The 12,686-nt window shown below is 44.3% G+C and overlaps 4 protein-coding genes across 4 annotated transcripts; all 4 read right to left on the minus strand.

Moving 5' to 3' along the window:
- Nucleotides 1-38: 38 nt before the first annotated feature.
- F5Y00DRAFT_228195 (PTR2-domain-containing protein) lies at nucleotides 39-3,207 on the minus strand. Its single transcript, XM_048006594.1, has 9 exons — nucleotides 3,127-3,207; nucleotides 2,742-2,932; nucleotides 2,341-2,671; nucleotides 2,076-2,273; nucleotides 1,953-2,022; nucleotides 1,306-1,880; nucleotides 1,091-1,136; nucleotides 750-918; nucleotides 39-689 (listed from the first exon to the last, which is right to left on the minus strand). Exons 2-9 carry the CDS (start codon nucleotides 2,743-2,745, stop codon nucleotides 250-252), a joined length of 1,833 nt encoding a protein of 610 aa, XP_047867843.1. The 5' UTR covers nucleotides 2,746-2,932; nucleotides 3,127-3,207; the 3' UTR covers nucleotides 39-249.
- Nucleotides 3,208-6,300: 3,093 nt separating this feature from the next.
- F5Y00DRAFT_251392 (Zip-domain-containing protein) lies at nucleotides 6,301-8,064 on the minus strand (the record flags this gene model as incomplete). The annotated part of the gene is made up of 7 exons (XM_048009819.1): nucleotides 6,301-6,854; nucleotides 6,910-7,129; nucleotides 7,186-7,298; nucleotides 7,354-7,472; nucleotides 7,526-7,660; nucleotides 7,712-7,816; nucleotides 7,865-8,064. The coding sequence occupies 7 exons, from the start codon at nucleotides 8,062-8,064 to the stop codon at nucleotides 6,301-6,303; spliced, it is 1,446 nt and encodes a 481-aa protein (XP_047867844.1).
- Nucleotides 8,065-8,863: 799 nt separating this feature from the next.
- F5Y00DRAFT_258872 (uncharacterized protein) lies at nucleotides 8,864-9,443 on the minus strand (the record flags this gene model as incomplete). The annotated part of the gene is made up of 2 exons (XM_048010778.1): nucleotides 8,864-9,263; nucleotides 9,328-9,443. The coding sequence occupies 2 exons, from the start codon at nucleotides 9,441-9,443 to the stop codon at nucleotides 8,864-8,866; spliced, it is 516 nt and encodes a 171-aa protein (XP_047867845.1).
- A 1,345-nt stretch (nucleotides 9,444-10,788) lies between these two features.
- Nucleotides 10,789-12,561, minus strand: F5Y00DRAFT_251393 (cytochrome P450 monooxygenase; the record flags this gene model as incomplete). The annotated part of the gene is made up of 6 exons (XM_048009820.1): nucleotides 10,789-10,954; nucleotides 11,017-11,183; nucleotides 11,240-11,477; nucleotides 11,527-11,600; nucleotides 11,655-12,446; nucleotides 12,505-12,561. 6 exons carry the CDS (start codon nucleotides 12,559-12,561, stop codon nucleotides 10,789-10,791), a joined length of 1,494 nt encoding a protein of 497 aa, XP_047867846.1.
- Nucleotides 12,562-12,686: the final 125 nt, after the last annotated feature.

Below are 12,686 nucleotides of genomic sequence, written 5' to 3' on the forward strand. Positions count from 1 at the left end.
TTATTTGGCATTAATATAAGACATGTCTCTCTTTAACCCTCTTCGGCGGGATATATAACCCTACGTATAATACCTAATATACTATCTACCTAGGCATAGCAGACCCGAACTTTAAAGCTCAATTAACAGTGTTATGTATTAGTATTCAGCTTGTACTCTCTTAATAATTATACTAGGTAGGTATGTTGTGCATAAGTATATGATTTGCCAGCTTTGACCAAGGTTGCATTTCAATGACACTAAGTCACCTTACTTCTCTTCCTTAGAAGTCTTTGTTTCGCTGGCCAACTGTTGGAAATCCTCTTCGTGTGTCATGAAAGCATCGTCGTTGACATTGCGATGTTGCCACCAGAAGATAATGGTTTGAATAGCGAGTGCTATTGCCGGAGCAGCCCAAGCCCACACAAGGGTGGGATCTGTAATTGCGGGAATCAAAATTTCACCCAAGGCACTACTCAGAGCAGTCATGAATAAGAAGAGAGCAATGACTGTAGCCCTCATATTCTCCGGGGAACGAGCGTATGCGAGCTCGTATGCTGTAACGTTGACAAAAACTTCGGACATTGCGCCCAGAGCAACGTTTGGAATCTGCCACCAAATTGAGATTGGCGATACCTCGTCGCAGTCTGTAGCGTAATAGCCGCAAGGTGATGTCCTATAGACATATAACTGTACTACAGCACCAAATACTGTTTTTGGGTTCAGGATTAGCATCTTTTTACGTCCGCAAATAGGGGGAAAATGCTTACTTCCGGAAATGGTGGCAAGTACAAAGCCGATTGTCATCCGAGTAATACGGCCGACTTTGATCTTTCTGCGCTCCAGGGCTGGATATACTATCTCGGCCATCAATGGCGAAAATACGATAATCACTAGAGGATTAAAGTGACCGAGTAGATCATTAGGTGCACCTTGAGACTAATGTATAAAATGATTTTGTGTCAGTTTTGCAACCCTAAAATTCTAGAATCCCTATCGTGTTCGGGTGAGTCGAAATAATCAGGTCATCACACTTACTACTAAACGTTAGCCACTATATTCCGAGAACATTCTATAAAGGAAGTTTTCAAGCAACAACACGGAACTTACCAGTCATGCTCGCGCCCTGGGAGCTCTGAGTACTGCCTACGCCGCCACTGCTCAAGTCAAAAATTGAAGCTTTAAAAGTGTAGGATAATCATCGTGATCGAGTGGGTCAGGAGGTTAAGGTCACCACACTTACTACTGAACGTTAGCGACTGTATCTCGAAAATATTATATCAAAGAGATTCTAAGACAACGACACGGGGTGTTTTCATACATACCTCATTGAGATTCCAAATAGGAATGTAGCAGAATATCCGTACGGCCGTCCAAGTTCGTTCAGTATCACTTACATCCTTCTCAGAGTAGGTGACATGGATATTTTGCTCCGCTAGCACAGAAGGCTTCACATTATACCATAACCTTTGCGAGAAGATGTTTCCTTTACTCTTCTTCAAAGCTGAAAGAGTGATCTTCACGAAACGGGCTAGGTCGGAACCCTGAGGTGGCTTCTTGATGGTCCGCTTATACATGACGGCGAGTAGGATCGGTAGCAGGAAATAGATGATGCCTGGGAGGAGGAAAGCAAGCCAGAAGCTGTGATACTTTTCGACATAGACCACAGCGATGCTGAAAAATGCACCCACGTTGACAAACGCGTAGAAAATAAGCATGATATGACTGACCGTTGTCTCTGGGTCGACAAGCACTTTCTCTCCGCTTTTCAGTACCTTCGTATATTCTTTTTGATACGAGTACTGGTCAATAACTGTCGGCGCAACATTTGGTTTGAAAATGCCAGCTCCGATGGCAAGCAATATGAAAGAAACAAGGAAGGGAGCCACGCCTTTTCCGGCCTGTTTTTACGACAGTACGTGTTAATATTATCTTTATAATAGAATCGTGGCCAGGGAAATTGGAAATCGTACCTGAAGTAAAGCTGGAGCAGCCCCTCCGACCATAATTACGTGGGCAACACCTCCAATAATGACACCCCAGCTATAGAACTGGATTAGTATAAGAAAATTGTGGGGGGGAGGCTTATGGCTTACATTATAGCTTTATAACGACCGATTTTTACATCCGCAACCCAGGCACCAAAGATAGGAATGACGTATGCTAGGAAGGTGAACAGGAGACCCAAAGCAGAAGCTGTTTGAATGCCAAGGTTGAGGGCACCAGCATGTGAGTTGGGCTTTGACTTATCAATAGCACCGGTCCCGGGGCCGCCCTCTGGGAGAGGAAACTGCCTATAAAGAGTTATAGTGTTAGGCTGAGGTCTTATTACGCGAGGTTTTACAAGAGATAGATACGCACATATAATTGTTAAAGACAGCTTTGACGCCATAGTAAGAAGCTCGTTCGGCCAGTTCCACAAAGCAAAGGGACCAGGCGGCCAGAGGGATAGAATCGTTGACTTTGCGCAACGTCCTCCGTTCCTCTTCGGTCGGAGGTGGGTAGGCTTCATAGTCGATAACAGGGCCAGCTTCTTCAAGCGATTCGGGAACCGAATCGGCGCGGGGAGAATCGGAGGACTTGTTTACGGGTTTGTCCTGTGCATGATGTCTTTCTCCATCGTGGATACCCGGAACTGGGTCTGCATCTGGTTCGACGACTTTTTTGACATTGAGACCGACAACATTCTCAGCTACAGAATATGTTAGATAGGTAGACAATTAATGGTAGGTACTAATGATAGGCGGGATGCTAGGACGTACCCATGATGGGCGGATGCTTTCCTTGGATCTGGGGAATAGGTCGCGAGACTGGCTAAAAGTCTACAGGATGCGTAGGTCCAACGAGATGGTTCGCATGGCCCTTATTAATATATCCTACGACACATGGGTATATCTACAATCCAGTGATTCGATACCGGCCTGTGAAACCGGTCTTGGATGATTGGACGGGACTATCAATCATATAGGAAGTTAACGAGGCGGGAACAGGGATTATTCATATAAAGTAGGAAGGTGAAATGCCAAGATGATAACAAACTTAATGACCTCCATTGCGCCATTGCGGAGCTGCGAAGTCTAATAAGAAGAGGGGGGCGCAACTTGGTTGCGTGATGGCGCACTGAACAGATTCTAGCTAATCGCATACCCATGGTTAGATCTTTAGTCGAGAATCTGGATCCGAATCCTTGGGATTCGGCGTAACGACCATTTTTGCCTCCCATCTTCCAGGTCTTGCTCTGTACGAGCATTGGACGCCGGGATTTCCTGCTCTCATGGCTAGAGTCAGTTTTGTGTGACCAAAGTTACGAGGGTCTGATTGGATTTAAACGAAACCGAGACCAGGAGTCTGGCGGATTTCGTATAACAGACGTATTGTTACACAGAAATCGGCAACATACATAAACACAAGCCATTTCCTGATTCGGGGAACAGTGTTTGCCAAGAGAATGCAGGTAAGATATTAAGGTATACCAACGTTTTACTCATTTTACCGACCTATAAGAGTGGCCGATAAAGCACCAAGTATTATATACATCATGTACATAGATAAATACACATGACTCTATAGCGCATTCAAGAAAACAGAGTTCCTTGTGCGTATCAGTAGGTGAATTGGTAAACTTTTTGAGAGGTAGGGAGTTAAGTTTCTATAGGTTAGGATTGACGGCTTTGTATACGTATTAACAAAGTAAAAATACTTTCCTAGTAGAGAATTTGGTACGTGCTGAGGATAATCGCGGATCCAGTACCCTTGTATGGCGTGGTCTTGTCGATGCAATCTCGGGTAGACGATCAACCCTAGAATTTAGTACGAAGCTTAGCGCGTGGTCCAGATCGTCAGCCAGCTGATGTAGTTGAGCTTCGGCGAGATTCTGAATAATAGCAGTCTGACCGAAGCCGAAGTAGATATACCAGCTAATTTGAAATGTTTAAACTGAAGCTGCTTTGGTGGTGTAAGCAAGACTCAAGCGCGTAGGTATTAAAGTCCAGGCTTGGTAACACAGAAATATGCCGAGTTAATGATAGGTCATTTTCCGAGTATCTTACGTTAACTGGTCAAACCTTGTAACTATCGCTTCCAATGGCGTCGTGTTATGGATGCCTCTCATGATGTGATATATGTAAGAGGAGAGGAAGAATCTTTCAACTTCAGCTGGAAGCCAAGCTAATCAACAAAAGTGGATATATCCAGCACGTTTTTTGCCTGTGCGATAGCGCAATACAACATACTGACATCTACGATAGTAAAACATGTAACTTACCTAGTAGGTTAGAGATATCTACCCCGGCGTGCCAAGGGCGGGATAATCCTTTTCTAGCCGCAACTAACACAAAGGTACCTATTCTACCCGCATATGTACAGTTCACCCCTGAAATAATGTTAGTTTTTCGGACGTGCACGATATAAAACAGAGCTTCGAATTCTGAATAAAATAACGCCTTTTAAAATATTTCAACTATAATACCAGGGGTCTATAGCATAGAATACACCGAAACAACGTTTTCAAAAAACTATAACGACTTCCCAAGGCGGCAATAGATAAACCTCCGCTTCAGGATCTTAGCGAAGTAGCTTTAGGGGTCCGCTGAATAACATTAAGAATGGAGTGCCACGTGGAGAATGCGCGTACCTACCCGCGAGATGATCCACCAGATTGCAAACCGTGCGCTTCGCTAATGTCCCGCCAAAACTCAAGCATAGAATAATTATTATTCGATCATAGGATACTACCTCCTCGCAAAAGCTTCCCAGATTCGTCCAAGTAATAGATACGAGCCGCGTGACTTCCGATAGATTTATCAAATATATCTTTACAACCTCTTACTATATTGCTTCTTACTGTTTTCTACCTGCTATCTTTTCGGCACTTACGCCTTGTACTAATTGCGGTACGTTTGGCGGCACTATGCCCGAATTTATAAGGGTTATTATCTTAGGCGACGTTTTTAAAAAAAAGAAAATTCGTCTACCTACTTCGTATACGCAACCTTTTAACATAGATCCTCTGAAGTCTTCACTTTCTTTTTTTCGAAATACGTACTATTTTGAGTCCTTTTCTAAGATGCCGAGCCCCTTTTTAGGATATCGAATCAAGGGTAAGGGGAGGGCGCCGAGTCTTTTTCCGGGGTGCCGAGCCGTGGCCAAGGGTGCTAAGGGTGCCAGGTATCCGGAGTGCCGAGGGGTGTTGAAGGCGAGGATGCCGGGGGTTTCGAGGGTACTGGGGATGAGGGTACTAAGAGTATTGAGGATATCTGAGTGTTTAACCGTGTAATAGCAGTATAAATTCGGGCTATTGGGGCATCCCGAAGGGGTGCCCTCCAGTCTAGGTACCTAACGTTAAACTCGATATTAAAGGGTGCTGCGCATTACCTATAGGTAAGCATTGGGCTGGTAGTCAAGGACTGATCCGAGGTACTTCCGAATAGGAGGGTTTTCCATATATCATAAGAGTATTTTCAAACAGCGCTAATTCTATACTTATTCCAGTACTATGTAATTTCCAAGAGTCGGAATAGCCTCTTTATTGGCTCGGAGATATTCCTTAGTCTTGCCTGATTTCTTGATTACTGCGCAGCACCCGAAGGTTGCAAAGGACGGGGGCAGCACTTCTACTGCACATTAAAGAGATATGAAATATATTTGGAATATATACCCTGAATAAATGCCTGAAAGGGAATTATTTACCTTATGACTAGATGATACTCATTAACATGAGAACCTCCCACACTATCTAGTAGCACCCGACTGATTGATTATAAGGAGTAGCACTAATATCAAAGTCCAATCTACAATTATGTAATGATCAAGTGAAGGAATTATAGCGTTCTGTGGAGTGATGATTCTGAGAAGCACCCGCACACGCTGTCTCTATCACCCAGCGAAAATATCTTAGGCATTTGAGAAAAAGGAGTGGTCTTCGAATTGGATTGGGATGTTATATATAGGGGCTTATCCTTCATTGGGCATACATCTAGGAAAACAAGTAGAGAAATAATCCGCCTTATGGCAGTTCATGGCTGAAGCGCCTGACGAAAAAGGGGCAAAATCATAAAGACCACGTTAGTATCAAGGATGCGAAATTTTTATTTATTTATTCTTACAAGTTAAGTCGTTACTTGATACCTATTACTTCATATATTTACGAGTATCTCCAAGTTCTATAGTTTAATCTAAGTCATTATCTTACATTGTTTAACTAGTACGCACATATCCGAACGTTTACGATAGGCAAGGTATGGTCTAGACTCTAGAGATATAAAAAGTTCTATCTCATCTCATGTAGTATAAAATCTATGATTTCCCAAGAGGTCGCCATCCTCATGCCCATTTGCCTAAAAAGCTCATTAAAGCCATTCCCGCAACAAGTCCTAACCCTCCAAGAGTTGTCACCACTGCCCCTGCATTTGCCAATTCACCATCAAACATCCAATCTCCCGCCCACATCTCCACAACTCCAACCCATATGAGTATGCCAGCTGATAAAGCATTGAGAGTTCCCAGAGCAATCAGTGTGCTGGGGTCATTACCATTGAACTGATTCAGAACCCCAATGCCAATTGCCATGCCAACCGGAGTAACCAAAGCAAAGGCGGCGGCCATCAGGAACTTCCGAGGCATTGGTAACGAATTCAAATTCTTACTTTCCTGCAGAGAGTCGCCATTATCCGTGATTGTTTGACCTTGTGTGGATGTAGTATCACCCCTAGCCAATTGTCCATGATTGGCGTTTTCTCCATCAGCTCTGTTAGATTGACCAATAGAGGCAATGCGTGTACCAAGAGCTATACCCTCAAACATTTGGTGGAAGAGGATGACAACAAAAAGGGTTATGAAGAAGCTGTCCCCTGCAACCACTAAAGTAACGCCGATCACTTAAAGAAGAAGTTAGTTTTGGATGAGACCAATGCTTAAGGACTGAAGACTTACAAAGCGAGTGGAATATTATGCCAGCTTCAAGCACTGTGACACCAACTACCTCGCTATTATACTGAGTTCTAGCCCAGAACTTTCGGGCCAAGCGGTGACTCGTATATTCTATTACGAATGCGAAAAACATCCCGGCCATGACAATCGCAGCTGTTGTGGATTCGTACCCAAGCTCACCAAGACACTCATTGGTGAACATAAGCTGAGCATGCGTGAAAAGCTAGACGTAGGTTAGTGACTAGTAGTACGCGTTGTGTATCGACCTAGGAGACTCACGTGGACTAATGCTGTTGATATTATAACTCCGGTGCCGAATTGCTTCAGAATGAGGAAAACTGGCTGGAACTTCTGTGGCAGAATAGGTTTGAGGAATATCGGTCCCGCGACGCCTATAAAATTCCATCAGTTTATCACCATTAGGTACCGGATAACGGTTATGATTACCGATGAAACTCGTGACTAGAATAACGAAGAGAAGTCCAATCCTAAGGGGGACGTTGTAGTCTCGATCTCGTCGTGAGCACTGTGCTACGCTACTCTCGCTCGACCCGCCGACACAATGCCTGTTGAATTTTAGAGATACGATCCGATAATACCTAGGAAGGGACCTACTTACTCAACTCCTGCGTGGAAATGACAATTTTGTTCCCCGCTCTCACTGTGTGCATCGTCTTCTTCTGAGTGACCGGCTGGGTCATCGCTGTTAAGACCGATGACTTCAACATCGGAGCCATCAGGCGCAACACAAAATCTGGGCGATTAGCATTACTTTACGGTCCAAGGAGTATATTACTTAACATACGATTCATCCCCGTGATTATGACAGCCTGTATACGTTGGAGGAATTTCACTTGTTGCTGTCGCTGGTACCACCACTTGAAGCTCCGTTGTACCATAGAGGCAGAATCTGTTCTACGTTAGCCCACCATTCCAACCTGTTGGCGTAAGAACTCACACTGAGGCGCCGTGCAGATGGCATTCTGATACAGCAGTGAAACTTTCGGTGGCTCGAGGGACTATGGGAGCTGGTGTGGTCATTGGATGCTGAGAGATAGGTTGTGGAGAGATATATGATGCTTTAGAGCAAGGAAAAACGTCAAGGGCGATAATAACGGCGAGTCGAAGCGCTGTCGACCGCTTCTGGGACCAACCCATGATGCAAAATGTAAATGTATTGTTGCTTCTAATTGTAGTTAAGTCGATCGTGGCCTGTGGTCAATCCTAAAATAGGGGGTGATGTTATGGTGAGTCGTAGCTGCGTTGAACGAATGGATAGGCCTATTGGCAGAGCCGCATAATATGAATGAAGGCCTGTGTAATTACTTAAGTGAAATTTTTTTTTCGCTTGGAAGCCGCTCTTTTGACCATCAAGGTGCTTCGGCTTTTTGACGACTCAGGAAGTTGTACTTGGCGTTTTCGCGAAGTATACTCTAGTCCGTGTTTATCCCCACACAGCTTCCCTTGGCCTTCCTCCAGCTGCTTGGCAGGTCCAAGTGGCAACCCGAAGAGGAAATGATTATTTGAAGTTTTGAAGTGATAATTATTTTCTTTTCAGTCCTGTAATAGCGAACAAGAACCTTTATGGGCATTGTAAGACCTTGCGAATTCCGAGCAGATGGAAACACTCACGGCGCACCAGTGTTCATGTATTTATCCGCCATCTTGAAGGCACTAGGTCTGTGCAGATATAAACGCATAGAATACTTCGGTACTACGTATGACGTATATTAAAGATATAATATTAATTTGGTACATCTTAATTGGCTTTCTTAATGGGATGGTACATTACTATATGCACGATGCAAGATCATACACCACAACATATATTATTGTCCAATATAGCCGTAACAAATGTATTACGTATCTAAGCTTAAAATCGACTTTTCTTCCATCTTGAGTAATAGTAGAATGCCGTAGAACTTAGTACAATCTAGTCTAGGATAAACATTGCCTATCAGAAACCCATTCCTGCAACAGCGAGTAAACCTCCTAGCATCGCAATGCTACCAACTTCTACTTTTCCAACGCCAGCTGTTTCTATAGGTTGGGTGGAAGATGTAGTTTCGGCCACAGCAGGCCCATCGCAGTGCCAGTGGTCCCCGTGCGGCTCACAACCAACCGACTCTGTTGGGCTAGGTGCCAGGCTACCAGTTTCCTCGTCATGATGCTCGCTAGTCACAGAGGTTGTAGCCGAGGCAGTCGCCGATGCGGGAGCATCACAATGCCAATGATCTCCGTGAGGTTCGCAACCGATAGACTCCGTAGGACTTGGCGCAAGGGTTTTGGAGGTTTTGTTATTGTGAGTGCTGGATATAGTTACAGAGGCGGTGCTTGAAGCTGGCCCATCACAATGCCTGTGTCTTCTAGTAAGTTTATCATGTTTTTCTACCGGTAATATTAAATAAGAGAGTGGCTCACCAATGATCACCATGAGGATGACACCCCACAGATGCGGTTGGAGACGGTGGCAACGTTTGCGCAACGGCTGTCGAAGCGACGAGGAAAGCAGCAAGAATCGCGTTAGAAGTATACATATTGTCAGAGCTCTTGAAGTATCGCTGGTTGAGTAAAGCTAATAATCGCTCAAGCCCAATCAACAAGGCATTGCGGACGACTTATATATCTGTGTAGGTATAGGATTTAAATTCAATAAGGTTAAGTCCATTTCTAAACTAAAAGTTATGAGCCGAGATAATCTCTGATCCAATACTTGTTCTCGACTCACACTACCGCAATCTCGTGTTGACCATCCCAGCTAGAAGGACGAACTAAAGATTTCAATCAAGGATATTCGGCCGACAACTGAGTGTTTGGATCACTGCCAAGCTAACGACGTGGTTAGTTATGAGATCATAAAAAGTTTCGTTCATCTCCGAAGTTGTGAGAAAGGAATATGAAGCGCTGTATAATGTGAAAATGTTAGTATATAGGAAGAACCCTGATGGCCGTTATTATAGACTATATATCTTGGCTCTTTCTCTTGCGCTCTCTTGGCGTGGGTAGTTCACCGTCTACGAACTACGCCAAGATATCGAAATTTTCAGCTTTGCCTAGGTCTTTTTTCGTATGCGGAATGCAGTTACCCGACTCACCTCCAAGATGAAGCTTTAGTAACCAAATTACGTTGAGAAACTTAACAGGTCCAACAAGGTTACGGTCTTTCGCGCGGCAAGATACTTAGGGAGACAGCTAGATACTTTGGCGGAGAAAGGATGTACCTGGGCTGGTCAAAATATTTATACACAGGTAGTATTCGACTCAAATTTGGTTGTCGTATTGGGTTCTTTATGGGACTTGTCAGATATGATTTCATTGGTTTTCTAGAATTAAAGCTTTTCAAATTTGATTTTTTTTCAAACACTCAGAATGCCTTTGAATATATAGTAGTAACGCCTCAGCCTCGTGGCCAGTTGGTCCAAGCTGTACTATAATGTTGAACGTAGTGTAAGCTATTCCCGTCATTTGATATCCCATAGATTTACCGTTTCTCCTTTTGCGAATGTGTCATCTAGATTATTATAGTGCAAATGATAAATAATGCAATCCATTGTAGGACGTACAAATAGACTTGTTCCCTCTCCACTTCGGGACATACATAAAGGGGCTTTTCTACGTAATCTCCAATTCTGATATCTCGAGTCATCTCAATTCTACACCTTGAAGTGTGCTAATAAATACAGTATATGAGCTGTATGTTGTATATAGACTTGATATATCAACAGTAAACAGTAAATCCTGGCCTGTCACGCCCCTTATACCCCCAGGGGGAGGCCATGGAGCAGCAATCAGTTGTTTTCCCCCGGGTGTTAAATAATAACAATAGTCGTACCCCCTTAAATAGAATCGAGTAACTTGCTACTACTAATAAATAGACCCGTTTCACTGGTCCTTACGGGGTTCAAGGTGTATGTTCAAGGACGGCTTATCCCACAAGAGCCACATCCGCTGGTCCTTAACCCAGTCTTTATCTGCTTCGTTGACTAATGAGATATCGTAGTTCCAAATGAGCCTTGCCAGAATTAGTCTCATCTCTGCGTACGCAAGGCTAGATATTATTGTTAATATATTTATAGACAGGGGGATTACTTTCTTTATTTTAAAACTTACTTCCTGCCCAGGCAGTTCCGTGCTCCATAGGAAAAGGGTTGAAATGCATCCTTTTTGTCGCTTGCAAACCGTGGATCGCCTAGCCATCGTTCGGGAATGAACGACTCTGCCAAGGCGAAGTGACTTTCGCTGTGGTACATATTCCAATGCCAGATATCCGCCAGGGTCTGTGTTGAGAAGTTAGTCCCCAATCACTGCAATACAAGTAGGCTTGATAACTCACGCCCTGGGGAAGATATGCCCCGCAGATTATAGAACTTTCGTGGATTATACGTGGCACGGCAGTGGGCACAGCAGGATAGATTCGTAAACTCTCGTCAATGACTGCCGTCATGTATTTGAGTCTCTGGACACTAAGAAGAGTGATTTCGGCCTCGGTGCTAAATGCCGACAAGACCTCATCGCGAAGTTTAGCCAGCACTTGAGGGTTTGCACACAGCAAGGATGTTATGCCACATAGCCTATATATTTCGGTCAGAGCGCGACCTCGAAACCAAAGCGTTCACTTACGTGGTTGCAGTCGTTTCGGAACCAGCTATAAGCAAGAGATTCACGTTATCCTGCACTTCTTCGAGAGATAATTTCTAGTGGAAAGATAAGAGTTAGAAGACTTCCAGGCGGTGAGAATATTCACATACCTGTTTGCCATCTGGACCTGGCGCAGTCATGGCGTCCATAAAGTCAGGTCGTTCCGACTGTAAAGCCAGCCGCTTCTTGACATTGATCTCAACTAACTCATTGTGCTCCCGTATTTTCTTCGCAGCGAACGTTTGAAGTATCGAGTTGATGGCGGCATTCAGGCTTGGGTAAGCTCGTCGCAGCTGCGACAACACCTGGATCTCTTTGAATTGTTCAAATATCATAGCAACCCAAGTGTGATAATTCGAATTTTTCAGGCAGCCGAAGGGCTCTCCGAACGACAAGTCGCCAATTATGTCGAATGTCAGGTAGTTGTACCACTTAACCACGTCAACGGGCTTACCGCTAATACAGTGTTCCCTCAATCGCTCAAAGAAAAGATCAATGTAAACCCCCATCAGAGATTCTTGCTTGATCATGCTCTGTGCAGAGAACCCATTGGCAAGTATCCGGCGAGCTCGAGAATGGTTCTCCGAATCTGCGCCAATAAGGCTATGGGGGACTGCTTGGAAGTACGAGGTCTCCTTGAGGTTTTCTGGCTGTCCTACCTTGCGATGGCCATACACTTGCCTCCAGGCGTCATGATTGAGTAAAGAAACTGAGTTGGGTCCCGTACGAACGACATCACCATACTTTTGGTGCAACGCACGAATCTTTTTATGAGGCGTCCCGGAACAGTGCATAATAGCATGGGGAAGGGGTGAGATCGCCCACAGTATTGGGCCTGGAACCTTGCGAAGAGGATTAACGAATAGATTGTATACGGCGCCCCATAGCATATATCCCAGTACCTGTTGCAGGTCGGTTTTGAGTTTAATTCATCCACAGTAAGTTAGGGGTTGATCTCACAAGGCAGGCAAGCAACGCTGCAAGGCGTGGCATCACAGGCTTATCCGTAGACAGCATTAAGGTGTCTATTATCGTAACCATGATTGTTATTGTTCTCAAAGTTAAAGAGTATATTTTGAAGAGAGTCGAGCAGAAGTCTCGTGGCTTTTTGCGAGGCTTTATTTAACAGGAGCAACTGTCTC

This window comes from Daldinia vernicosa (genome assembly GCF_022497035.1).
Source record: "Daldinia vernicosa strain CBS 139.73 unplaced genomic scaffold F5Y00scaffold_8, whole genome shotgun sequence".
Classification (NCBI taxonomy): domain Eukaryota; kingdom Fungi; phylum Ascomycota; class Sordariomycetes; order Xylariales; family Hypoxylaceae; genus Daldinia; species Daldinia vernicosa.

Bases quoted from the DNA above. Each gene is read 5' to 3' on its own strand.
- F5Y00DRAFT_228195 (XM_048006594.1), bottom strand. The intron at 1,881-1,952 runs GTACGATTTCCA...TCGTAAAAACAG, and splicing joins CTGCTCCAGCTTTACTTCAG to GCCGGAAAAGGCGTGGCTCC. The intron at 1,137-1,305 runs GGTATGTATGAA...TGACTTGAGCAG, and splicing joins CCTATTTGGAATCTCAATGA to TGGCGGCGTAGGCAGTACTC.